Source organism: Trachurus trachurus (genome assembly GCF_905171665.1).
Source record: "Trachurus trachurus genome assembly, chromosome: 14".
NCBI lineage: Eukaryota > Metazoa > Chordata > Actinopteri > Carangiformes > Carangidae > Trachurus > Trachurus trachurus.
In genome coordinates, this window is record NC_139903.1 from 27,023,549 (window position 1) to 27,051,290 (window position 27,742).

The 27,742-nt window shown below is 42.0% G+C and overlaps 1 protein-coding gene across 1 annotated transcript in view; it reads right to left on the reverse strand.

Annotated features, from left to right (window-relative positions):
• opcml (opioid binding protein/cell adhesion molecule-like) overlaps positions 1 to 20,406 on the reverse strand; it is a gene marked incomplete at its 3' end in the record, with an annotated part of 176,605 nt that extends 156,199 nt beyond the window's left edge. Inside the window, exon 1 of the mRNA XM_083986302.1 lies at positions 20,158 to 20,406. Coding sequence (XP_083842428.1) covers positions 20,158 to 20,315 — 158 coding nt within the window. The 5' untranslated portion in view covers positions 20,316 to 20,406. The remainder of the gene's footprint in view (positions 1 to 20,157) is intronic.
• Positions 20,407 to 27,742: the final 7,336 nt, after the last annotated feature.

Consider the following 27,742-nt stretch of genomic DNA (forward strand, 5'->3'; position numbering starts at 1 on the left):
CTAAAATGACTAAAGGCTAAAAGTTAGTACCTGCAATGAGGAATTCAACAAGGTCTAACTGTTTAGAATTTTGACAGCATTTTTCTTTTCCCCTGTGACCTCAAATGTATTGATTTTCTATGTGAGAAGTTCTAATTCTGCTGCCACAACTGCTCAGTGATTTTGCTGAAAAATACCTACCACAACATTTAAACCTGTTAACTTTATATTTTAGAATCATAAGCTTCAGTTTTTGGACAAGGTGCGTGATATTTAGCAGTTGTCAGTGTGTTCATATACCTGTGATGACGGGCGGCCATTAGCAGTGCACTGCCAATGTCTATCTTCCAAACCCTAGTTTGTGCGTTTAAAGGGATTTTCCATATCATCAGAGGCAAATGTGTTCATATTTATTATTATATTCCTGTGTAGATCCACACTGCTTAAAACTGGTGCCAACTGTATTAAACAATGTACTGTGGAAATGCTTAAATGAAGGACCTGCCAGCCTCATGCTGGGCTGCAACAAGGTCAATGCACACATGCAACCATAAGCTTGTTATAGACATATAAATATTCTGTTCCAGCTGTATAAGACCATACTTACTTTCTGGCATCTATTTCATATATATGTGTGTGTGTGTGTGTGTGTGTGTGTGTGTGTGTGTGTGTGTGTGTGTGTGTGTGTCTTGCATCTGGGCAGCATAAAGTCCCTCTCTTTATTAAATGCTTGATCAATGTAACCTTTCTGCTTTTTATGACATTAGGGTGAAAACTGTGCTTTTTATAGATTCTCTTTAACACTCAACTTCATATTTCCTGGCATTTTTTTTACAGAGTGATCATTATAGCCTATATCTTCCTTATGGCTCAGTGCACTTGGAGCCAGCCATTAGGCTTCACTCTGACAGCCAAGAACAGTGAAAGTGTGAGCGGTAAAGGTTATATAGTAGCCAAGACAGAGAAATTAAGTAGATCCTGTCTGACTAATTATTTAGAGCAGGCTATCATCCTCCTCCCACATGCTGGAAAAAACTCCAAAAAGGACATTCACACTGGAATGCATCAGGAATGTAGTTTAACAGACAGTAACAGGGACCAGAGGTGTCAGCACCCAGGTCAAAAGTGGTTCAACTCAAGGTCAGATATGACTCATGACTCAGCAGGTTTTATTTTTTCTAACTAGTTGTTAAAGTACTGTAAATTCCAGAGGTGGGAGAAAGTCCCTATGTTGCAAGTCCAAGTAGAGTCTCAAGTCTTTGCTCTCAAGTCTCGAGTAGAGTCTCAAGTCTTTGCTCTCAAGTCCCAAGTCAAGTCCAAGTCCTAAGATTTTTGTTTCGAGTCCCAACCAAGTCCTAAGATTTTTTTTCGAGTCCCAACCAAGTCCTAAGATTTTTGTTTCGAGTCCCAACCAAGTCCTAAGATTTTTGTTTCGAGTCCCAACCAAGTCCTAAGATTTTTGCTTTGAGTCCCAAACAAATCGATTATAATGTTCTGTCACTTATTCATCTGTTTATTTTTATTCATATTCTATTGTAATATGCTTTGTCAATATAAGTGCCTTCTCATGCCAATAAACTGCCTTCTCATGCCAATAAAGCTATTTAAAATTGACGTACAGTAACACGCCAGAAATCTTGCGTGATCAAACATGATCGGATGTAGCTAGTCTGTTGGTGGTAGCCATCAAAGATACTCTATTAAACTGTCTTTGGTAGCCATGGAGCCATTAGCCACACTGGTTTGTTATGCTACGTGTGCTGCAGTCAGCTGCTTCTTTATTGGTTACATTCAATTTCACGTCAAATTCTGCGGAGACGGTGACTCAGGATTGTCATGTTCCCCCACACACAAGCCGACTTTTGATCCAAACGGTCACAATTGTTGGGGCCAACAATCGTAAATATTGAACATGTTTAATATTTACGTAAATATTGAACATGTTTAATATTTACGATTGTCGCCGCCAAACGTTTTATGAGTCGATTGTCAGGAGAATTAAATCTTAAAACACCACACACCACAAGAGAATCTCATGAGATAATCTCAAGAGCCTAAGATAATCGGGCGATTTTTGTCTTTGGTCAGAAGGGGGAAAATCGGGGCAAAATCAGCCAGATTATCTTTATGTGTGGTAGGCATTAGTGTGTTGGCATTAATTATACAGCCAAGACTGATAACAGGAGTGGGTTCCATATAGAACGTCTCTGGCTGGCTGCTACAGTTTAACATTGATGTGACACTTTTTAAATTATTTTAATATTTGTGCTTGCTGCATGTGACTTGACTTGAATTCAAGTCTTTGCTCTCAAGTCCAAGTAGAGTCTCAAGTCTTTGCTCTCAAGTCCAAGTAGAGTCTCAAGTCTTTGGCATCAAGTCCCAAGCGAGTCCAAGTCTTTTTTTGATTTGATCAAGCAAGTCTTAAGTCATCAAAATCGGGACTCGAGTCCAAGTCAAGTCTCAAGTCTCGAGTCCAAGTCCACACCTCTGGTAAATTCTCAAATGAGAGTTTTTACTTGCTTCAACTGTCAAGCTGAAACGGCTAATATTTGGGACAGGCTTTTAATTCATGTCTCACAAATCTTTTGCTCGGCAAAGATTGGAACATACTATCAAATTGATTGTTTAAAAGTGTAAGAATATTACTTCTGCAGTGATTTTAACATTTGTGCTCAATCCTTTAGTGCCACTTCAACCGACTAACCCAAAGCAAGAGCTGGAGATCACATTTATTTAGAATAACTTTAATTGGTTCTGATTAAACTTCTACATGAACAGAATGCTATTCGGACTTCATAAAAGGTAGCAAGCCTTCAGAGAGGACCAGTTTATTTCTTTACACTTAACTGAAGGACTGAATTGTAGAGAATCTAAACCAGTGGTTCCCAAACTTTTTCGGCCACACACCCCGTTCAAAATCACAGGAAATGTCTGTTCTGATGATACAAGTCAGAGGTCCTGAAATATAATAGACATTCTACATCTCGGAGGCAAAGTCTTTCCACATACATGCTTCCTTCTCCTTTCAAACGGGGAGAGACAGAGTCCGAGGGGGAACCGGGATCCGACACAACACCGGTGGGAGAAGTAGGTCCCTTGTGTGCCGTGGACATGCACAACAAAAGGGCGCTGCACCGAATGCGCGCCGCTATGGCATCATGTTGGGTTGTGAGCATGCATGATGCGTGCATATACTGAAATTAATGGGTTTGTGCACACAAAAGATGCTACATCTGAACAGCCGACCATGAACATACACGTGCTTTAACCAATGCGGCAGCCAAAATCTCCCAGGCGGCCTTATATTTTACTAAAAAATATAACACCATACCTCCTCTAAGCGATCTAACAACGTGGAAGTCCATATAGACAACAATTTTAACAGATGGCTCTAATAGTGGCATTGAGGGAAAAAGAGCAATTTAAGCAGTGCTGTCTAACTATTGTATGCACAAATTAAGCAGCTTAGACACTGCTCAAACAGGCGATCTAGTGGGCTTTGAGAAGTTTGGAACATTGACAAGGACTTCTACAGAAATTATACCCAGCCTCTCATTGAGACTGGCTTTTATTCACTCAGACCTGTAGCCACACAGGAGAATGGCGTTTCTTTGAGACTTTTATTTGAGTATGTACGTTATATAACTGTTACTCACCCACATTTATGGTGGCAACAACTCAAATTCTATCAAAAGAAAAAAAAATCACAAAAGCTTCAAATACTTCTGGTATGAACTTTTTCTCACTAGATGCTGTGGTGCTCAGCAACAAGACAGTGGAGTTTCTTTACAGTTTAATGGTAAAACCAGCCAGTCTATAACCCGTTCAAATAATAAATAAAAAGTAAAAAACAAAATAAAATAGAAAAATAAATAAAAAATAAGTATAAATAAATAAATACATTTGAAAAGCGGCTTGTTACTGGCCCCTGCTGTTGCAGAAAACCCCGTACCTCTATCAAGTGTATTCTGTGAAGTCTGCTTCTCACTGATTTGCCATCTACAAAGAAATCCAAAGGCAAAATATGTGGGTCAAGCTCAATGCTGACCTGCTCAATTATACATCATCTTCTCTCTTGAGTTGTGTGGAGCGAGTGCATGAGCTCCTCAAACACACACAAAAACCCCTTGGTAAGTCGGGCGAGCATGTAGCAGTGGTGCACGGAGTGGTGAAAACACAGAAAAAGACACCTCAGTTTGTAACAGCTGCCTTGAAGGCAACGCAGTAACTTCTGCCCCCGTAAATGTAATGCACCGATAAATAATGTAGCGTTATGTGCTGCTTTCCACAATAATAAATTCAATCATTATTTTTTAATGGAAGTATTCAGTGTAATTGAGTCATTAATGCATTTATAGACATTATACACATATGGGAAATCTCTAAATATTTTAGTTGGACAGTGAAAGAGCTAACCATCCCCTCATGATTTAGAAATGCAGCTGTTGCACATCTGATGATGATATACTGAAGTAACATACACATTTTCTGAGTGTTTTCAACTCTCTTATCTTTGGTTTTTGGTTTTTGGTTCAGGAAACTTGGGCTGGTGGTTTTAGTCAATGAGCTAATTTAGAAAAATAAAGTGTTTCTACCGTTTATAATTACCTGGACTGATGCACTGCTATGGAGATGAGGGGACCCCAGTGGGTAATTCAGCTCCAACCCTTAAAATCTCCTGAGTGACACTTAAGAAATCCAAACCAGCTAGGTTTATGTAAATGGTGCTGGAGACGACTCCCATGAGCCAACACTATTTCATAATGTTACCTAACAGCAACTTGTTTTGAGTGAGAAGACTACATCATCAACTATGTAGAACTATCTAAAGTTCAAGCACTAAGAAAATAGAAAAGAAATGTAAACAGACATCTTCATGTTTTATTCTTGGGTAAAAAGGCTTATATGTTGACCAATGAGTTTTATATAGTGAAAAAAAAAAGATGATATGTTTTATGTAATGTCATCAGTAAATAATCAGCCGTTTCATGGTTTTGAGTGACTCTGATGCGGCATCCTGAGCAGTCGGGCTGCATCATATGTTTTTATAGGACTGTGAAACAGCTTCACAGTGTGTCAATCAAAGCCGGATGCTCCAGAAATCAAATAACAAGGAGAAAGCTAAAGGTTGTTATCATCAAAGGACACAATAACAGGTTTGGTTCAGATCAGCTACACTGATAAATAAGAAAAGCCTTCTCCTGAATTGATTTCCCAAAGTTCCTCAGCATCACTTTATTTCTCTCCTCTCTGACCTCTATTCATTATCCAAGCAATCGCTCCAGAGACTTGCTGTTGGTGACGGGGAGACAGTTGCAGTGTTCACGTGACTCATTTAGCAGCTGCCACACAGTTTACTCAAAACCATCTAAGCACAATTATTGATAATTAATGTCCTTCTTTGGCAGCGCCCGGGCTTATTGAGTCTGCTGATGACTTGAGCTCTGCCAAACTTTTTTTTTTTTTCTTTCCCAGCCTTTCAGAAGGATTGCTTCATGGTGTGTTCTCTTTGTGCAGCATTCAATAAGTTGATGTTATCATTCCTTATAGATCTCTTTGAAATACTTGAGATATTGTACATGCTTTGATGCAGCACGCACTCACATACTCAGACACACAAACAAACCCCACATAAAAGCTGCATAACTCTGTACTCTCCTCCAACAATCACTGTCAATATGCCCTTGACCACTGGGGTGAACTCTGGACTGCTCCACTGGAGCTGCTCAGTGGCCAACAGCTGCACAGGGCAGCTCTCAAATGGGAATGTGTCTGACCATATGAATGTAAAGCAGGGTGTCATAAAAGTTGTTTTGCTGTTAAAAAGTCAAAGCAGTCTCAGTAGGCTTTCTTCAAAAAAAAAAGAGAAGAAAATAGTACATAACCAAACATCCTCTGGAATCTGCCTTCTTGAGATTTACCATATTCATAAGTATTGATTTAACTGGCCCAATAACTCATTATCATTTTACATTCGGCAAACTAGTTTGTAATTTTTGTTTTAATGTGAAACAAACACAGTGAACTATTGCTAATGTTCAACACAGATGTTAAGCCACCATTCTCTTAGAATATTTAATATTTCATAATTCATAATTGCGCAAATTCAGAACATGAACATGATTCCCAAATGTGATTAACGGTGGAGAAAGGAGGGGATCAATGTGAAGCAAATCAATTCATTACAGCCAGTGGTTTCAGCCACTTATTTGTTTAATGTGGTATGACATTCTTCCCAGATGACTCCCAGTCAGTTTTATCCATATTAATGAGCACCATCAACTGGCAGACTGAGACGAATTCCCTCCTTCCTCGTCCTCAGACAGTGAAATCTGGTTGCAATAATAAATCAAGGGCACTTATCGATTTCAACATGCCTAAAAAAAAGAAAAAAAAGAGCCATCTTTGAAAAAAAAAAAGTAACCACGTGCATTAAAATGTGACATTAATCAGAGAGGCAGGGAGCCCAAGTTAAACAGGGATGATGGATGCGTCGGCTTTGAAGACTGCCGTCTCCGTTTCAATGCATGTCGTAGGCTTTAACTATAATAGACGTCTGACTGTCAGTCTCCTGTCAGTATTTAGAGACCGGTCTCTTACAAGTTGCGCAATTAAGAAAGGCGACCCGGCTTCCAGTGCGCCTGTCAATACGTGTGAAGAAGAGAGCCGTAATTTCATGAAGTTTTTTTTTTTTCTTTTGGCCTCTGAAGGCAGAAACCGTCTCCGATAGGAAAGAAATAAGTTGCTAATCTGAACATAATGACTGCAGTGCATGATAGACATGTTCATGGGAAGCCTTTCACGTTGTGATCAGCTTGTGAGCCGGGGCCGGCAGCCAAGTCCCCCATTTAACGGCCATATTTACCGCATTCTGCTCCTAATTGACGAGTGTAGCTGCTCGGTTTATGTTGAAATTGCTCCGTCAGGATTAGTTAAGTCTCATCACCGCGCAGCCCTAACTGAGCATTTTCAACATAATAAAAGAACAAAAAAAACAATATATTACGTCAGCCCCCCCATCCACCCCCACCCCTCATCCTTGATTCTAAGTATAGCTCAGCTGCACTATCCTTGAGGCGGCATTGGCCAGGGAACAGAATCAATGGGAGGCACTTTTCTCTGCCATAGTCCTCCATTAGGGGGATCTGTTTTGTTAGAGCGACCGACGTCTGGGATCCGTAAGGGTCTGAGGAGAGGCGGGAAAATTAGGAATGATTTGTCTGGTCACGGGAGGCCAGCACTCGCCGCTGACAGATGGTCGGAGACGTCTCATTTCTGAAATGAGAAGTTGGAGTGCACGGCGCGGACCCGGAGCGCGGCATACAAGATTTAAACAGCTGCTATAACGCTCATCAACAGCGCGTCAACTCATATGGCAGTACTTAAATATGAAAGCCCGCGGTGATGTAGTGTTATACCCTCGCTGCGTAACAACTAATGGACACCTGAAATGAGGACAATGCTGCAATACTCTACAGACTCTCGCATTTCCTCTACTTTTGTTTCCAATTTAATCACAACTCTGATTTCCCCGTGACCCGTCTGACCCTGAACGTATCCAGCTTGCGCCGCAGACATGTTCCTGAACTGCAAAAAAAAAGAAAAAAAAAAGAGTGATGGCGGAAAGGAAAGACGATGCGCTTCCACAAAACCCGTACAACCCTTCCAGGAGCACGGTGCTCACCTTTGAGAGGGATGCCCTACTTTTCCAGCAGCTATAGTCACATTCTTAAAAAGAGGGGGAACTGCGACAGCAAACAGACAAATAAGAGACAGCACGGGAGGAAACAAGAGCACATGAGCTCCCATGATGCCCCCCTCTCCATCCTCACCCTCCCTAATCACCGTGATATATTAAACATAACCGTTTATGCTACAGAGGTCAGTGATTAAGCTAAGTTAGTCTTTAATTAACAGATCTCTACATACTTATCTCCACAAAGCGCATGGGAAATATTAAAATTAACTTCCCAGTCCCGCAGCCTTAAGGATTGAAGAAAATGACTTTTCACTCATTATTTTTGCAAATGAATTCAGCTCAGTGCTCCAAAGTCTAACCGGATCCATAACCACATGTTCCTGTGTGTTAGTTATTGACGGGCAAACAATCACACGGGAAGATCTCACCCTGAGATGGCGGTCATGTCGATGTTGTAATTTACCTTATAACTGCTTTCCACTGACGCAGTTCTGATACAGGAGTCTCTATTCATTTAAGGTTTAAGGAGGTCAAATGCAACATTGCTATTATGCTTCAGTTTCAGGAGCAAGAGGCAAAAAAACAGGAAGAAGTCTTCAGGTCGGTGTTACGAGGAGCTCAGAGCGGAAGGAATCAACAGAACACTCAGGAGACTACTGTTTATTGTGAGACCTCCTTCCACAACATGGTCATTATCGTAACCATGGTGACCCTGGTCCTCCAATCTGAAGTAAGCACGTACTTATTTTTATTACAAACTGAAATCTTTTAGACGTTGTGCCTGAAATTCATGTAATTGTGACTCCTCCACAATTTTAACCACATGTATTATTTATCTACTGTCCAACTCCACACAGGTACAGTAGTATGCTGCTGCTACATGATGCTGACTCATTCCTGTTGTATGTAATGAATCCCCTGCATGTTGTTAGATGGTAATTGCCATCTTAACAAGAAAAGGAGACGCCTACACACGAGATAAAGCGCCGGTGCTGAATAGAAACTCTTCTGTTTTTGTTCTAAGCTCCTTTAAAAACCTTAAAACCACTGATGGGAAAGTCGCCATTATCATGTGTGTTTCCTAATCCTAACCCTTGGAGCTGGGTGTGGTTAGGACTCGTACCATATGGGCATACTGAGCCCGGTGCAGCAGGTCCCTGGTTCAAATCCTGGCCACCATAACCCTTTACCTCATGTCTCTCAGTTTGGTTACTATGTTCCAACCTCATATCCCACTCAAGAACCAGACAACTTAACCTTCATCTTGTTTTCGGGTCACCACTGACTCGTTTTCAGGTTTTAAATGCATACAATTACCACATAAATTTGTTTATAGCATCAAGGGTTTTTGACTTTGCCAGGAAGCTATATTTAAAGAAAATTAAAAAATGAAATGCAAATTTTAGAAATAAAATTCTAAAATGCTCTGGTTAAAATTATGACATTTGTGGTGTTAGGGTCAATTTTAACGATAAGAAAAATAATGAGAGTTAAAACTCAAATCATAAGTGCAAAACCAACCTTTTCATGGTTTGGGAAGCCTATCATTGTAACCAAGAGATGAGAAACAAATGGGATGATAAACTATTGTTTTAGTGTGTTTTACAGCTGATTTAAGACTCAAAACTGACCCTAACACCATAGATGGTAGCAGAAAGTTGACAAGAGGAAGGTTCAATTGAAGCCAGGGGTATACTGACAAAAAAAAGGCCCAGGGGCCCACACCAAAAAATAGTAAAACCAATATTTTCATGGATAAGGAAGACTAACAATGTAACCAAGACAAGAAAAACTAATTGAAACAACAACTAATTAAAACACAGGTCACAACTGACCCTAACACCATAGATGGTAGCAGAAAGCTAACACAAGACAAAGGTTAACCATATTCCATAGTATTAATGTCACACCAACTACATTATCCGTCGTTCTTTCAATTGATTAAACATGCTTGCCGTCTACTGTTCACCAGGATGTCTTGTGAAGGAAAGACATTTTCACAAGAAATAAATGAAACGTGAATTTCTTAAGAACCTCTGAAGCTCCAGAAATCTGATGAACAGGCTGATAAAACAGCAGCTTTTCATGTTGTACCACAAAACACCACTTCTTTCTTCTTTTACTGTCATCGCTATTCCAAATCAAACATTTTCATGTGAAAAACTGCAGAAAGGACCAGAGGGAAAACAATCAAACCGTTCACCTCAACACAAAGTATTACCGTTTCTCCAGTCATAATTGCAGTCAAAGCCACTCAACAGTCATTCATCCTCACTTTAAACGCAGAGGCTACTTTCTGTCTGCAGTGTGTGTGTGTGTGTTTGCCTGCTGGGCTCAGTGCAGATCTAGATTTCGTGCAAGCAATGTCCTAAAAAAGAGGAAAGAAGAAAAAGTAGGTAGCAGTGAAAAGTAGTGGAGTGAAAATTGCCTGGCGGAATGTGGCATGAATGGAAGGTGCTGCTGATGAGTATTAATGGCATCAGAAAAGTGCAGCCAAACATGCACAGAGAGAGGGGGGACAGCAGAGACAGGCTGTAATGGATGTGGCCAGCTCTCAGAAGTGGAGGATCTAGTTGGACTGCAGCACAGCGCATAGGTTTCTGGATATTAAAAATTAATGACTATCTCAGTGATTTACGACAACACAAAGATGCTGAAATCCAACCTGTGTAAGATGGATGTCTGGGGAATGCTACAAGAAGACTGATGCAACCCTGGAGGACCGAACTGGGGAACGGCACACGGGAAACAGACTTAGACCCCCAGATCCTCGGCTGAGCGTCCCCTGGGTGCACCTGATGCAGCTACCGTACAGAGCATTATTGCATTAAAGGTATAGTATGTAGGAATTCCCCCCATCTAGCGGTGCGGTTGCATATCGGAACGTATTCTTGATGTTGCATTCACGTGAAATCGGGCAGACGTCAGACAGACAACAGACGCTGCATGTAACAGGATAAACAAGCGTCTATGTAAACAAGTGGTCCGCCAGCACGAGGCAAAACAATACAGGCGTGACAATATGTTGTCATGGTGATGTCGTATTGTTTACCTGACCCACGTTCTACCATCTTTCTCGAGTAAAATGACATCCGGTTGGTTTGCCGACGGCCATCTGCCTGACTGCACCTGAATGCAACATCAGTGCCTCCATCCTTCCTCACACTACACAGTGGTGACATTTTAACAGGCGCTACCTGGAAAACTTTCTCCCCGAGCCGACAGCCCCGGTGAGTTTCCGTGGTTACCTACAGTCACACTGCCACTGAACGTGAAAAAATGGCGATGCAACATGGCAGCCTTGGTTCGGTGCGCCCCCCCTTGTATATTTGTAACGACTTGTAACAACTCATTCTAAGGTACGAGAAAGCTTTCATTTGTATGCGGATGTGATTCTGCTTCAGTGAAATACGTATTTATGAGCAATATTTGATTTTTGCTAATAAAAAGCCAAGTAAGTTACATACTGCGGCTTTAAAGTCATTTAAACACACTGCGATCATTAGGGCTGGTCTGGATGTTTGAACTTAATAGCTCCACTGTGTTATATTACAGTACACTCACTTAAACCTATATTGCATTTAAGCACGCTGACCTGTGCCGCACCTGCACTCTGCACTTTTGCTGAGCTGCTCATTCTTGTTGTGTATTACAGGTGAGTGGCATAAATACAAGAACTTGACAGAAAGCAGACATTTTCCTAAATGAGAATTTTTATATATTTACGATGGATATATCGAGTTGTGGTCACGGAAATAAAAATATATTTGCAGTGGTGCGTATGCCGAGGCAGCGTCTGTGTCTGTGCACCTACTTCTGAGACCACAGAGACCAAAACTCGCAGTTGCTGAACAAGATAAAAAAGACAGGAGGGTTGGGAGAACAATAAATAAATAAATAACACGAGGCTATGTAAGGATTTTGAGGTGGAGGAGGAGGAGGAGTGTGTGTGTGGGTAGAGGAAAACATGCACAGCTCTTACTTTTGAAGTAAACTCTGCAGAGCCATGTTTTTAGGGTAAATAAATGTAAATATATATGGATATAGCAATCATTAAAACACGCATCTAATAAACATAATTAATCATCTTAGAGGGACATTTTCTTCTTGCAATTAGCTCTATTTACGCTGAAGATTTTTTTTTAATAAGCACTTTCACTTCTGAGGGAGTGAATTGATTTGTGTTCGCTCCTCGGGTTTCTTAAGAATCTTTCTTTTTTGTTTTTGTTGAGGCTGCAGAGAAGCCGCCTGGAGTGGAGAGAGGGAAGATCTGGGCTCGTATTGTCATGACTGGGTGGTTTTCTGAAAAGTACTGGTTAAAATGATACATCACTGAAAAGATCACGAACAAAGAAACAAAAGCTCACTGCGTCCGTTCCTATTATCTTCCCCTTAGGCTCCTCTTTGCAAGATGCCCTTGTCTGCCCGTGAGTCGGGCCTTTTTTTTTTAAGTCGGAAACTATCTACCTATCATTGCAGTCGGGGGTGCATTGTTGTGCTCGGGGTCAATGTCTGTAGCACAATTAAATAGAATGAACGGGAGCTTGTTAAGCTGCAACTTTCAGACATGATCGACTGGCCCAAAGAGAAGAAACATATGCAGAGAAAAAATATGACAAAAGGTTCCTTTATGGAAAGATTACACAGAGATCAAGGCAGGGTAGTGTGCAACAGGAAGGGAGGGAGAAAAGCTTGTCTTGAACCGAGTTATTCAGCACAATTAAGCTGATGTTTGTGAAAGAAATCTATTCACTGTTGCAAATAAAACAGGACTGAAGCCCACCACTCCAACCTTTCAGTCTTTACACAGACCTGTGGTAAACCCATTCAAAGCTATAGCTTGCTTCACACTGAATTATTTAATGTGGCTTCTATACAGTAAAAACCTTCATCTTTACTAGCAAAAAAAAGCCTGTGTTGTGTGGGCATTGATTTGATGAAAAGAAAAAAGAAGTAATATATGAATATCACGGTTTCTTAGTCTTTCATTGTTTGTTATGGCTCATATATTTCTTGTTTCAGAGTGACAGTTTCCAAATGTGAGCCGTAAGCAAAAGGATGTACAGAATGTGATGAAAGCAAACACTTATCCTTGGTTCCTTGTTGAAAATCAGAGCCAAGCCTTACTGATTTAATGACATTCTCTGCTGAATTACAGACCGCGTCGTGGCTCTGCGCTGCTCTCTGAAAAGGCTGCAATTATGGATCAGCTTTTGTTTTATTATTTCCTTTGACTTGGAAAACAGTCATTCAATCAGAAGATCCTGCACATCCCCACCCAATATTTTATGGGACTGCATGTTTTATGAGCACAGAGTGAAGATACAACAAAAACCAGAGCTGAAATAACACATGCTTGGTCAATGGAGGTGAGTGGTACGAGATATGAAAAAAACATGAAGCTTGGAATTGAGACATCTGCTTTCAATGTCTTCAAATAAACATCTATTCATCTGACATCTTAAAACAAACTAATGCATGATTAATGTTAGAAACCCAAATAGTTTACATTAAAAAAAAACGAAATTTCTACCTTAATTAAAAAGCTCCAGAGTAATTGTGATAGTCAAATACATGACTTGTGACTTGTTACGAGTGAGAACGGAGGCTCTCTCATCTCTGCAGCACCACGACACAAACGCACTCTGTAACCAGTAATCTTTTGTTTATGACCATTAAGACTACACAAACACACACGTCGGAACATCATATATGTTACAGTATGTAACGTTATCCACCGCTCCATTTATTGATTTTTCGCCGACTTTGTTGTAAACAAATGCACATGGCTGAGAGAAGCGTAACCAAAACAGCGGAAAAGCGAGCAGACTTGCATAGTTCCCCTTTAAATCAGATCCAGCTCGGGACAATCAATGCATGTGTCTTCTCTTTTTATGATGAATTGATAAAGGTTTATTTGGGGGGAGGTGGGGCTGGGGGTTGTTTTTCCTGCATTTATTCATCCTTCGTAAATTCCCAAGAGCCAAATATGACATGTCTCCAAATATCTCCAAGGCAATTGTGTTCACAATGACAAAGCATTTTTAAGCAGAATGTCCTCATTTTAGAGAGGGCTGGAGCAGAAAATGGAGACATCGTGAGTAAAAAATGGTTCAGTTCCTGAAATGTTTGAAGATTAGATTTGATTCAATGGATCCAATAAGAGTTTCTAATTATTTGTTGTTATAGATAATTTGGTTTGCATTCAAATATTCAAAAAAATATCCAGAGCAAGGTCAATCAGGAAAGGAACCATTAAAAAACAACAAAAAAGAAATACACATAACTGGATATTGAAGCCTCAATTCCAATCCAACTTGTCCTACTTCCCTGAGAAACGGACTGTTGGAGGACTTCCTGACCCTGAATTGCATGTGTCATCTTGTCCTTCAACACGTTTCCTGGCCAAAGAGCAGGTTGATCACATGATGACAGAAGCACAACTCGCACTCATTTCCTTCAGGGGGAAAAGAGTCCTTCTGGTGCAGGAAATAATTCAACTCACACCCGGTAAAAGGTGCGACGGCACCTCTACTCGGAGCAGCCTGCTACGAGTCGCCACTTGGCTCTCCACCACTCTCTGCTCTGCAAGGTGAAGACAGAGACTGTGTGCATCAGCTACGCATCACCTCAGCTCAGCCCTATCTGCTGCTGCTGCTAGTCGGTCCACCTGGGAGAAGGCCCACAGGGAGCCAAATTATAAAGGGCCTGTCAGTGACTTAGAGGAGCCTGTGGCATTGAGGGGAAGTGGCAGCCCTCACTTGATATTGACCTGTCCTCCAACACATTAGAGTTGACAGTGGAGGGCTAGCTAAAAGGCAGCCGGGAAACAGGATGAGGAGATTTTTGTCTGGGCCTGGTGCTGCTCTCCTGGATGCTCACAGTGGCTCAGAGAGGGGGGGAGGCAGGGGGGTGAAGCACAGGGCTGGAGCAGGCCAGCTGTGCTGTCAAGCAGAGCGGGTCATTCCTACACAATCCATTCATGACTAGAAGTATTTGACCGTTAACCCCGACATGACAACACATCCCAGAAGGCTGGAGCAGCTTGAAGCTAAAGCCACAGGTTCTAATGATTCATAAGAATTTTCTTACAGGACGATCAGACTCTCTTACACTGGAAAAGCTCACTTTTACATTAAAGGGTAAATATCCCATCTTTGACAGTATGTGGAGAGCCGGATGTAGGAAAGCGTTGAAGGCATACTCCCCTTGTATCCACTGGGTTTTGCTATGTATTTAGTATGTATTAAGTATGTTTGTTTTTTTGTTTTATTTGAAGTGCTCTTCTCTTCGGGACAACTAAGATAACTTTTGGACCACATATGTTTTGGACTGTGCCAAATATCGCATTCTGCTCGGTCATGTTTACCTTATTGAAGATTAGCCTTACTGTGATAGTTCTGTTTTCCACTGGTATTATTTGTTTAAGTGTGATAATTTTCTCTGAAAAGTATTCACACAAAAGAAAAAAAAAAGAAGACCACCATCCCACTTCCCTTTAATGTAAAATGCAGAGTCTTTGTATGTGACCACATATTCTTTGCATTCATTCAAACAGAAGAAGTGAAAATCTCATAGCTATGTCAATATCTTGTATAACTCCAATTATTCTAGATTCCCTATAAACAATAAGACATTAATAATAATAGATTGCTCATTTCATCAGCATTGCAATTTATAGCCAGGCCATGGTGGAAACTGGATGACTAATGTACATTAATGGATGGCGGTTGATGGAAACAACCTCCATGTGTTCAAGCTCAAGCAGCTGCAGTGAAGTGTTTCTATGGCTGCTCTTTGTCATCACAGGGTGGTAATTGAACAGGTCTGGGCATTAAAGGTTGCTGTGTCTCTGTGTGTTGATTCATTTGATTTTATACACACAGTTGTCCACACAGTCTAACAGGAATATGCTGTTGCACTGAGACCAGATAAGTTTGCTTCTTTCTGCCCTCAGGAGTTGCATTATTTATTTGTTTCATTCATAGAAAAATTAGAAATTAGAAAACAATAAACTAAACTAAACTAAGACCAGACCTGAGGATGACAATAACAGTTCCTAATACAGTTGAGATTCAGTCAGTAACAGTAACAGTAACACACCACCACCACACTCGGTTGCATTCTGCCATCATTGATTGTGTGTTGGGTAAATATGAAACAATTACCAGTGTCAAACTAGTCAGTTAGTATTAATGTTTGAATTGTAATTATCACCATAACCTTAGTCAATTACCATGGTTAATCACTAAAGCTACGCGCGCCTAGCGATGTACATTTGTTCTGTGTCAGTGAAAACATGGTGGAACGCAGTGATGCTCCTCCATCTTTTTTTCATTTTTCAGCCTTCTAATACCCGTTTACTACAAATTAACATGTGTAAGCATTTCCTTTTTTTTTGCATGATTAAACCTGCAGATGAAAATCAATATTCCTCTGTTTGTTTTCTGACAGGTACTGTAACTCTGTCGTTCTGTTACGCGACGATAAATAGTTATGATCATTAGTGAATATTATTAGTGTTGACTGACTGTATTTTCATCACCATCGTGACATGAACATGAGTGGATATATTTCGAAATACTGATTAAAATAAAATGAAAAAAAGTTGTGTGATGTAAGAAAACACATTTTGGTGTCAGAGTGCAGCCTCTCTCACTCACACACAAACACACACACACACAGAGCATCATCACAACATTTGTAAACTGGGATAAAAAAAAAACAGTTCTTTCTTTCATCGCCAATATTCGCACAGGTAGAAAACCTGCAGTTTCACCTTCTGCATCCATCCACTGTAATCTAATAGTGAACTGTTGTTTACAACCTAAATTTGCCACTTACTTCTATGCTTGAGATCACAACACAACACAACTCCCCCTCTCAGCAGTGCAACCTGCAGCAGGGGGAGGAGATGGCCAACAGTGAGTGTAAATGCATAATTCAATGTGTGTGTTTTCAGCTCAGTATGCTGAGTGTTACTGCACTTCACAAATCTACTTCATATCATAAAGGCCTAAACATGATATTATTTGTATAATATAGCATGAGGACTCAGCCTCCCGTCTTTCAGCTCGTAATAATCAGATATTTATTCTAAAGGCCACATTGGCCAACATCAGCCACATTACAGCAAATTAGATATCTGTCAATTAATTATTCAAAACGAGTACATGCATCAATGATACCACAAGAAGCTGGAAATTTAAGTTTAAGGACAAGTTTATGGTTCACATACTGTACATGATATAATGGTGTCTAATTAGCGTTGAATTCTCGCTGCTCTAACTTGTGAATTTATTTTTCATATCTGGAAAAAAAGAAAAAGAAAATCTACCATCGCTGTTGAATGATGCTAATTATTCTGCCACTCACATCATCTGCATAAGTTCCTGTTGCCAGTGGCGTTATTTATGTGACAACTGATGCTGCTTTGTGTTGCCCTTGACGGTCTAAATAATACAGCCCTACAGAAATACAATAACAACCCCCGGATTGTTGCCAGCTAACAGGAAATCACACCGATGCAACAATCGTTTATTAAAAATCATATGGCCGGAATCACATTAATGTTGCAGTTTTCCGTGCTTTAACAGCATTTAACCCTTGAAAGGCCTTGGCAGCACAGCACTGTTTATCCCCCACCAACACCCCACCCCCTGATGTGAGATAGAAAAGCTTGCAGAGAAACCTGTGTATCAGTGTTTGAATCTCTCTTTGTAGTCCAACTGCTGGGGACTTCGGGAGGTAATTTCACCCAGGGGAGAATGTAGGAAACAGCATATCAATGTGACATATCGGCTTCCAAATAGCAACAATGTCAATAACACATAGATCAGCACTAGGTTTGTGTGGCGGAGTGCCACTCTCCGCTTCCAAGCACAAACACTGTTTTTTATTCGCAAATACAGGAGTATCCAATAGAAATTAGTTGTTTCAAAGCTACAATTTCATCCATAAAAAAAAAAAAAAGTTCAAATAGAAAAACAGACAAAAATACAACAGCGCCTGCCAATTTCAAGTCTTCAGATAAGGTTTCAATGATTCAATCAGAGCGCAACACCACAGCAATGCTTCTCTCTAATGTTGCTTGCCTCCTGGCCCACCTCTCGCAATCCCGACCTCGTTGCCCCCCCCCCCCCCCCCCCCCCGCCCGACTTACATCACCGCCATGAGGGTGAGGAGGGAGCTAAGACAGGCCCCTCTCAGAATAGGCAGCGAGGTCCTCACAGTGTCAGCTTCAGGCTGCTGTGGGCATGTAGCGGTGAGCTGGTGAATGCGAGGACAATGCTATCATACACCAGCACCAACTGGCCCGATTCCCCACCCACAGAAAAACCGAGAAGCAAGGGATGAGAACGGCGTTTCTTTTGATTTCTCCGCTCCGCTTTCGACATCATCCAACCCCCTTCTTCCTCGCTCGGGGACAGGCTGAAAGCGGTTTCCTGGATTAAGGGACTGACTATAGCTCACTGACAGGCAGCAGTTCATCTTCCTCCAGGACGGCGTATTGATACACTGTGAAGGAGCACACACACAGCACAGCACAGCACAGCGACGCCCCGAGTCACTCCATTGTCGGCTTTTGGAGCTTTTAAGGGGTCACGGCAACTCCACAACTACTTTGATGACTCCTCCGTTGCGGGGGGTTGCACAGGTCAGGGCAAAGGAGGGCAAGGGAGGGAAGGGAAGGGAAGGGAAGGGAAGGGAAGGGAAGGGAAGGGAAGGGAGGAGGGGAGGGGAGGGGAGGGGTTCTGCCACAGGGCCGAGAGCGCGTGCGGCTCGACAAGCAGCGTGACAAAGCAGCAAGAAGTGGATTTCAGCCTGTCACAATTCAGACTGAGGGGAGCGGAGGAGATGGTGTCAGTGCATCCCACAGACTGCTTAACAAGTCCTCCTAATCAGCAGAGGCCAGCACACATTTGTAACGGAGGAGACGGGATTAACAAACTAACTTCCTCTCAGGGCTCAGAGGAGACAAGATGAAGACTAAACTGATCTCCATCTTAGGGAGAAAAAAAAGTGTCCTCCATCTCTGTCTCCGTCCAGCAGCGGACAGTATAACAGTTAACAGCCCGCTCATCTCAGCCGACAGTCATCAGACTGTGTAATAATTCCTGTCTAAATACATCCCATCTCTGTGGATGTGGAGCCGGCTGAACTCTGCTGCCCTGCTCTGACAGCTCGAGGTACTGACTGCACACACACACACACACACACACACACACACACACTCGGTGGTGGAGTCACACTCGCATCAGCACCACAGTCGAACATGTCTGCTCACATCTGCCCATCACACTTAAGCGAGTAAACAATGGTGCCTTTAACATCCTGTGACACTATGCAGATGTGCGCGCCTTGAGAACACACAGCTCACACCGGTTTATTTAACCTCACAGTCGTGCACAGATTAGGATTACTCGCAGTGTTTGCATTTCCTGTTTACTCTCTGTGGTGCTCACCACGTTGTAATTCCTTCTTTTTGTCCTCATTGATACTATTGTTTCATACTATTTTCTTCATTTAATAACGGGCAAGTCATTGTATTAACTTCATCTCAAACTGTGTGTGTGTGTGTGTTTGGATTTGTGTGGGTGGAGCGGAGCCCTATCTCGCATCATTTCACAAGGAGTCTGGATTTCTAGCACCACACCTGCTCAAGAAAAAAAAAAAAAAAAAAAAAGCTCAAATCCTCAGTACAGTGAACAGACACAAATAAGGAGGAAAATCATCCTGGATCAGATTAAGACAAAGGCAGTGAAACCGTGTCCTTCCACCCACACCACTGTGAAATCACAGCTCTCATTACAGTATGATGATTGAGAACACATTAGTGATTAGTAACACTAATAATAAACAGTATGGTGTTTTGTTTTTTTTCCATGAAGGGTGCACGGACAGACACAGATCTGTCAGATGCACTCCAAGGCGTTTCATCAAGTGTAATGAAAACAAAACAGCCCTGAAAATTAAAGTCATAATTGCATTTGTGTTTCACGCACAAATCAATACAGTACACGAGCCCCCTCCTCCTCCTCCTCCTCCTCTTCCTCATCCTCCTCCTCTTGACGCTGAATTCGAGCATCTCGGCTCCGTGCATCCTCAACAAGACATTAACCAACCGGATCAATAACATTCAAGGGCAAGGAGATGGGATGGCTGAACGCCGAGTTTTTAACACGTTTCCACCACAACTTCCAAATGGCACGCGCACGGTGCGCCATCAGTCAGCTGGTCTTAAATCCATTAAATGTAACAGGCACGTGTCCCTTTCAATAACAGCTAGGTTATTGTGACCTTTAGTAACTCCTGGACCGTTGCGCTTCCTTGGCTGGGTTTTTTTTTTTTTTCTTTCTTTTTTTTGGACCAGCATGAGCCGGTGTTGATGGCGCACGAGTGTGTGTCTGTGTGTGTGTGTTGGGGAGGAGGGGGGTCATATCAGTGCTGTGGTGATGGAATACAGTTAAAAGACTTACTTTAAGACGGCGCTCTCCCCCTGTCTGACGGTGATGTTGTCCTTTAATACAGAATCCCCGCTCCTGGCCGGAACTCCTGCAGGTACAAGGAATAACAATTTAAGTCCGAGGACGACAAGGCATCTCCCGGGCACCGCCAAATGGCCACACATTCCCATGTTTTCTTGTTTGTTTCTTTCTTTATTCTGGCACTGGCGCAACTTCCAGGAAAACTTGAACCTCTGCTGGTCTGGTATTCCTTAGTATTATCTTTTGCGTCTTTGCGCCGAGGACCGCAAATTCCACTCCACACGAAGACGCGGTGTATAAAAAAAAAGAGCTGTAACCTAATGGAACTGCGGTCGACCTGCTTCTTTTTTAGGCTCCAAGTAAACAAGGCTTGTTAGAAATACTGTCCGTGTCGATAAACGCAGAAGAGGGGGAGAGAAAGTGTCTTTCTCTTTCCACCCGCCAGCCGCTCTAGGAAACTGACTTCGGAGGAAGAGGAGGTGGAGGAGGAGGAGAGAGAGGAGAGAGGAGCACCGTGATTCTCAGAGAAATGCGCACCGTCTCCTCCGCTTCAAACAGTAATCGCCGTGAAATGGATGCTCTGGCTGAGATGCATCAGCCAAGTCTCCTTGTAAGTGTGTTTCTCTCTCACTCTCTCTCTCTTTCTCTCTCTCTCTGCTCTCCCTTCCCTCTGTCATGCACACTCAAACAAGAGGCTGAATTCGCTCCAGTGTCTTTCTTTACGTTAAGTCGCCTACAGTTCATTAAGTAACCCTCTCTCTCTCTCTTTCTCTCTCTCTCTCTCCCACCCTCCCTCCCTCTCTCTGTGCTCGCGCCTCTTTTAGTCGCCAGGTAGCATCACTTGCCTTGCACCATGTGGACCATATGGTGCGCAGCCTGTTTCTACCTTCGTTTGGCTTAGATGGTTCCCAAAAAACTTGGGTGCAGGCAGCGGCTCCTCACAGAGGAACTATACTGTGAACGCGGCTATTTAGCGACATCACAAATAATAATAAATCACTTGTTGTGACATCCTCACCCTCAGTGTGATTTGATCATATGGAGCTCTCATGCATATGACAGGATCATAGATGTTGATTTGTGGAAGTCTGCACACAGACACACTGACTGATTTCCTCCTGTACCAGTTGCAAAGGGGGGTTGTGGGGGGGCAGAACTGGGGAGATTTCACAATAATTTCATTGAGTAAGGATTCAGAATCAGAGGATGAATAGTGAATAGGCTGCTACTCTAAGAATAGGTCTGACTTTCACAGCTCTCATCTGTGGGAGTGCTGCACCGTAGCACTTGAAACAGTTTTGTATTGATGTGCTTTTGAGTGATTTAAGATAGAGGTCCATGGGACAAATATCTATTCACATGCGTCTCCTGTGCGTATTTATTTGGCAACCGTGACATAAAATGGGTCAAGGACCCCTCACAGCGAACTGGATTGCAGGGGAAATATTCATCATCCGCCTCAAGAATTCTACTCCCAGAACAACACGCACCTACAAAAGTAAAAAATACATTTTCTATCAGGGGCTGCATGTAGTGAAACAGCTACAGCTGCATCTATTCAAGTGTGTCCAACAGCACCTGGGGTACAAGCCAGCTATGAAACGTGTCCAACAGGCGACTCCTGTGGGTCCTGGAAGCACTCAAGACCCTCATTATTTCACTTTTGTGCCATGACAAAGTTACACGACAGTGAGGTTGTATCACACTATAGCAAAATGCAGATGCTGCACATCTTTGGGGATGAACAGGTGGTTTCATGGGCCATGTGTCACCCTCACATTATCATATCTCAGCCCCATCCCTATGAAGAGGAAAGTGACATGATAACCCAGTATGAGATGAAAAGACAAACTGTTTTGGGTTCAGTCAGACTAAAATATGTGCAACTATTTCTAACTCTGTTTAAAGGCTACTGGGATGTCCGGCTTCAACTCTCTTTGCTCTACTGATCTCCTTCTTAAAAAAGATTAAAATTGAGTCAAAATGAACCGGTCTGATGCTGTTCATCTGATTTTGGTGAAATGTATTCTAAGTTTTCTAACATCAGTGCCGACAGCGAGTCAGAGGAAGTTTCAAACCATTAAAAAAGTAAAAAAACTTTTACACCTGTGTTAACAAGTTCAGTTTTACATAAGAACTGACTAAACTGTTTGTTACCATACTTAAAGCTATAGTGCGTAACTTCTACGTGTCTGTAAATATCCGTTTCACCCAAGCCACTACAAGAGGAGATTATACAACGCTGATTAAGCCGTTCGGCTCCTCTAACACCTTGCGGTATTTTTCAGTATTTGTTCTTTTTGTATTTGTTGTCTTGGAGCGAAATTCCCGCGCTGGCTCACAGGAAACGACCGAAACGACGCGTTTTACTCGGTTTTACCTGACAACGAGGAGGTGACCAGCACCATGTGGTGTGTAGTGTTACTCCGTGTAGCGTGACGAGCAATACACATTTTGTAGCCAGTGTTACTTACTGTGTGTGATGTGCATTACCGGTACCATGGAGAGCTACAGGGGTAGCGGTGGGGAGGGGAGGGGCGGGTTACACCGGGCCATAGGTGCCGGCCGTATCGTTGTAATAACGCAGAAATCCTCTGGGGGGCGATAGAAGTTACGCACTATAGCTTTAATATTCATGAGGAAACAGTTATGGGATGGGATGGGTGAGGGCTGCTTAACTTTGTACCTTGCTCTCATATTCTCCATTGATTCATCAGAAGTTTGATTCATGTGATCATCATCTAATGTTATTCTATCTGTGCATGCATTAAAAGGGGACATATTATGGAAATATCACTTTTTGAAGGCTCTTTAACATATATTTAGGTGTTTGTCTTGGCTTCCAGCCCCCAAGATGTAGGAATTGACAAAAAATATATAATTTTCAGGCTCCCTAGATTGATGTAACTAGGTTTTGAAATTGCATAACCCCACCCCTACCTGGTACTAGTAGAAGGGGCGGGGCAAGCAGTGGTTCATTTGCATTTAAAGAGACAGGCACAGAAACCAGTCGTTCTAAACAGGGCTGTTTTGAGAGGATGAAAAGAGCTGTGATGTTTGATCCTTGGGGGATTTTGACCAAAGCATGTCACAGACATGTCTTTAAGACACCTGGGAACTATTTTAATTTGTGGAAAGGTGCAAAATATGTCTCCTTTAAATCCTGTAATGAATGAATAAAGTGTGCGTCACTGCATTACTTGGAAATATGGATTTTTATTTTTTGGTGTAGTTGTTGTTAAATAATCATTATTAAATTGCCGTGGCTTCCTTATAACTACCTTCTCTTCTTTTTTTCCCCACACATCACACACTTCATTCATAACTAACCAAGTTGGTTAACACTATTATTATAATTAGGTATCCAAGCAGAAAAGCTGGTCATCCCTGTTATTCCTTCTATTTTCAGTTTATCACTATAACCCAAAAAATGCATTAGGCTACAGCAAATTTCACCAAAATGTACAACAGTGTTTTCTTTTTTTTTTTTAATTCCACCTACTCTAGCACCAAATATTACTCTCTGAACTTCAGGTACTGGCAATTATGTTTTCAGAATTATTTCAAAAGTAGGCTAGCTGGAGTGGTAATGTTTTCATCATTTTAATCTGCTGTTTGGCTTTTAAACATTTTTAAATGTTGCAATCTTTTTGCAACCTGCTCGGACCCCGGTTACAGTTGCCTGTGGCTGTGTTCTGAAAGGCTCAGTTCATGTGGTTGATAATTAGGCCGAGGAGAAAAGGTAACTCCTGAGGAAAGTGTTGAAGAGTTAATGAGAGTATGAACCTCCCCAAACCACATCCACTTTGTTTGCTAATGTGCTACCGCGCTGCGTCTCCCGGTCCAGATCTGTATGCATGGAGGGGACGCGGAGCCGCTTCGGGACCCGAGTGTCACTTTGCTGCACATCCAGCAGCAGCTCTCAGAATTACAGCTTACAGCTTCTGAGTCTCATGAGGAAGCCGCAACAAGATAAGTTCTTTACCTCAACATCGGTGCGGCATGCTGTTATGATATTGGACAGGAGGCAACAAATGACAATGCGCTGACAGCTTTGGATGCCATCACTGGGGAAAGATACAAGTGACACATGGCAATGTTCTTGTCTGGTATCAAATGTCTGCTCGAGTGTAAAAGCATTGATGGCTTGTGTTCACAAGGCTGCAGTCTATTCTGTTACGCGCTCATCAGTCTCTTGGCTTCACATTGAAAGCCTTTAAAGGAGACATATTATGCCCCCTTTCCACAAATTAAAATAGTTCCCAGGTGTCTTGAGGACATGTCTCTGACATGCTTTGGTCAAAATCCCCCAAGGATCAAACATCACAGCTATTTTCATCCTCTCAAAACAGCCCTGTTCAGAACGGCTGCTTTCAGTGCCTGTCCCTTTAAATGCAAATCAGCCGCTGCTTGCCCCACCCCTTCTACTGGTCCCAGGTAGGGACGATATTATGCAAATTTGAAAACTAGTTACATCACTGGAAGACAACTGAGGGAATAGCTCATAAAACCACATGGATTTCAACCTAGGGAGCCTGAAAATTACATTTTGTTTTGTCAGTTCTCACATTTTGGAGGCCAGAAGACAAAACAAAAGAGCCTTCAAAAAGTGATATTCCCATAATATGTCCCCTTTAAGTGCACTGCGTGATACAGTGACAGAAACACTTTTCCACATTTCATTGTCCACCTTCTCGTAGTTGCAACATTACAACAGAGAAACTTGAACACAACAGATGTTATCCTAAAACAAAACAAAACAAAAAATACCCATGCTGCTTTGTGTGGATATTCAGTCCCAGCCAATACATTTGCAGTAGGCTAACTCCAGACTAATATCGGTGATATATTTTTGAATATGGCCTGCAATACAAAAAGAGGAATCCCATCACATTCACCAAACTGTTATTCAGTTTATTTGTGGGCCTTCATTGAGGAATTATGATGATGTCTTGTTCTGGAGAAATTGGACACAGATAAGACTTAATTAAAATGATATCTGCCTAGGATGCAACACAAGTCCTGTCTGTGCGCACGTCTTAATGGTTTTTAAATTAAATCCCCTCCCTGACCTCAGCAGAATCTAAGATAGGTGGTCTTAATTAGAGTCAAGGGTACAAGGAGCAGGGGATTCAGAGGGGGGGCTGAAGCGCCTCCCTCCCCGACACAGACAATTAGGGCTGCAACATTTGGTCACATGATGTCATTTGAACACCTCAATTAGCTTCCGCTATCGGTGCCGTATATGAGCTTAAGACGAGAGAGGGTTTTAATAACAACACCATGGAGACAGGACAGAGTAGACTAATGTCACAGGTACTGTACGTGCGGCGGTTTTCTGCCATCAGCTGGGCGCGGTGGCGTCTTGAGGATGAAATAGAGATGGCAATCCATTTCAATCCATGTCATGTGGATTAGGTTTTTGACCCCCATTGTTCTACTTTACCGCAGGTCAGGTACATCCGGCGACCTTGCTGAAGCTCCACCTCGAGCGAGGGCGCCAAGCATGCAGAAATGACAAATTAGAACGGCATTGTTTGCTGCACGGCTCGCATGAATCATTCTGGATGTATCACACAAACACGGACTGAGGGAGAAGGAGGGAGGAGGGGGTAAAAAGAAAAAAAAAAGAAAGAGCTAAACTGTGCTGCCTGGATCAACTAGCCATGCTCTAAAATATGGGCTGGATGTATTGATTTTAACATGCTCAAATGAACAAAGCCATTTCACTTAAATCAACGTGGTTTTGATTGGTTGCAGCCGCATGCAGCCCGGCTCTTCCTGGCAGATTGTGTTTCTCATTTATTTCACTTATACATGCAATGACATTCACATAATTTCCTGCTGTGACGCATTAACACCAGACCCTGGGTGGTTTATTCAAACAATCCACGCTAATCTTCATTCATATCATGCAAGGATGGGTAGAGCCAGTAGACAATGGAGCATCCTCTGACCAAAGCAAGCTAATACCCCAGCAAAAAAAAAAAGTAAAAAAAAGAAAACATGCGTAGACTGAATAAAGAGCGCACACTCAGCGGACTCGGATGCTATTGGCACACAGGCACTGGTGTTACGCAACTTATTGAAAAGAGGATGACAGAGGTCAGTCCAACAAAGTGCTGTGAAAATACTTTGGATTCACACACAAACTTGCACACATTATTTTGTCTGAGCTTTGTGATACTTGACTGTTTTTTCCTATACTTATTTTTTTATGGACAGTGTCTAGGACACACTTTTGTTTTGTTTTCCATGCAGGTGCTCCTGCTGCTTCACTTAACTGTCAGTGCACTGATCTGAAACCACCACAGGTAAACACACTGACAAAATACTGTGTGTGAAAAATGACCTGAAGTATCAGTTTTAATGTCAAGAAAACTATTTGGATCCATTTTGACAAAAAAGTAAATATCATTTTAAAGTGCAGATATGAATCTAGCATGTTTTCATTTGACTTTAAAACAAAAACAGACGAGTCAGGACCTTTTCTTTAGACATCTCCAGAATTATGAAACTAAAAACAAAGAACGCCATTAAGTGCTCTTCCGCTACAGAGAGTCCTGCAGGTGAGTCAGCAATTACAAACACTGAAAAAGAAGAAATGTTGCCTGACTCATCATCTATTCATTCATCTTTATTCCTTTTTTTTTAAATAAGGAAAAACAAAACATTCTTACATAAAAAAGAAAACAAAAAAGCTAGAGTGTATTTTTTGTTATTTTATTATGCTCATGTTAATGAAATCACAATCAAGAGGGAAGATTACATGTGTCATCTCTTGTCTTGTTATCAGTAAGCCATCAGCCCCTAAATAATCCTCAGTTCTCCTTCCTCTGTGAACCAGGCTGATTTCTAATAACCATCATGGTGACTCGAGTCAAATTTAAAGAGCACAATCGTTAATCCATTCCAACAAATAACTTTCTTATTTCACTTTGACTGGCTGAAAACACAGGAGTGGCTGTTTTTCAAGCTGAGAGCCGACTGATTGTTTCTGTTGTCTGGGGGAAAATCCTTTTTTTTCTTCTTTTCTCAAATACAATAACAAGTTGATTCAGGTCCTCTTTATACTTGTAGGAGCTTAAATGCCCCCTGGCATGGAGAGGTCCAACTTTGATCACAGATAACTACATCTGCCTCAGTCTTGACTTATCAGACAGCATCAGGCACGTGAGGGGAAGAGGCTGTTGGTGTCTGCAGCTGAGGCTTTAAAAATGTGAGGTCGGCCTTTTTTTTTTTTCTTTTCTCTCCTTCTCTCCGAAGATGCTGTGTTGTTTTTTTTTGTGTCACATCACACGTCTCTAGCTGCTAATGCTGCGTGATGTGCCGCAAAGTCAGTCAATGTATGCATTGTGCAAGGACATGAATTATTTAAGAAGCTGCTAGCTTTAAGTGACTGGAATGTTCAGACATCCTCCGTTATCAATAGGTGTAATATTCAGCGAGCTCCCAGCAGGCGTGTGTTCAGCAGATATGCTGATACACTATCAGAGGGTCCTGCGCTGACCTCTGCACGACTTCTTCCTCGCGGCGCGTGAGTGTCCATATTAAAAGCGCGTGCACAGAGAAGGAT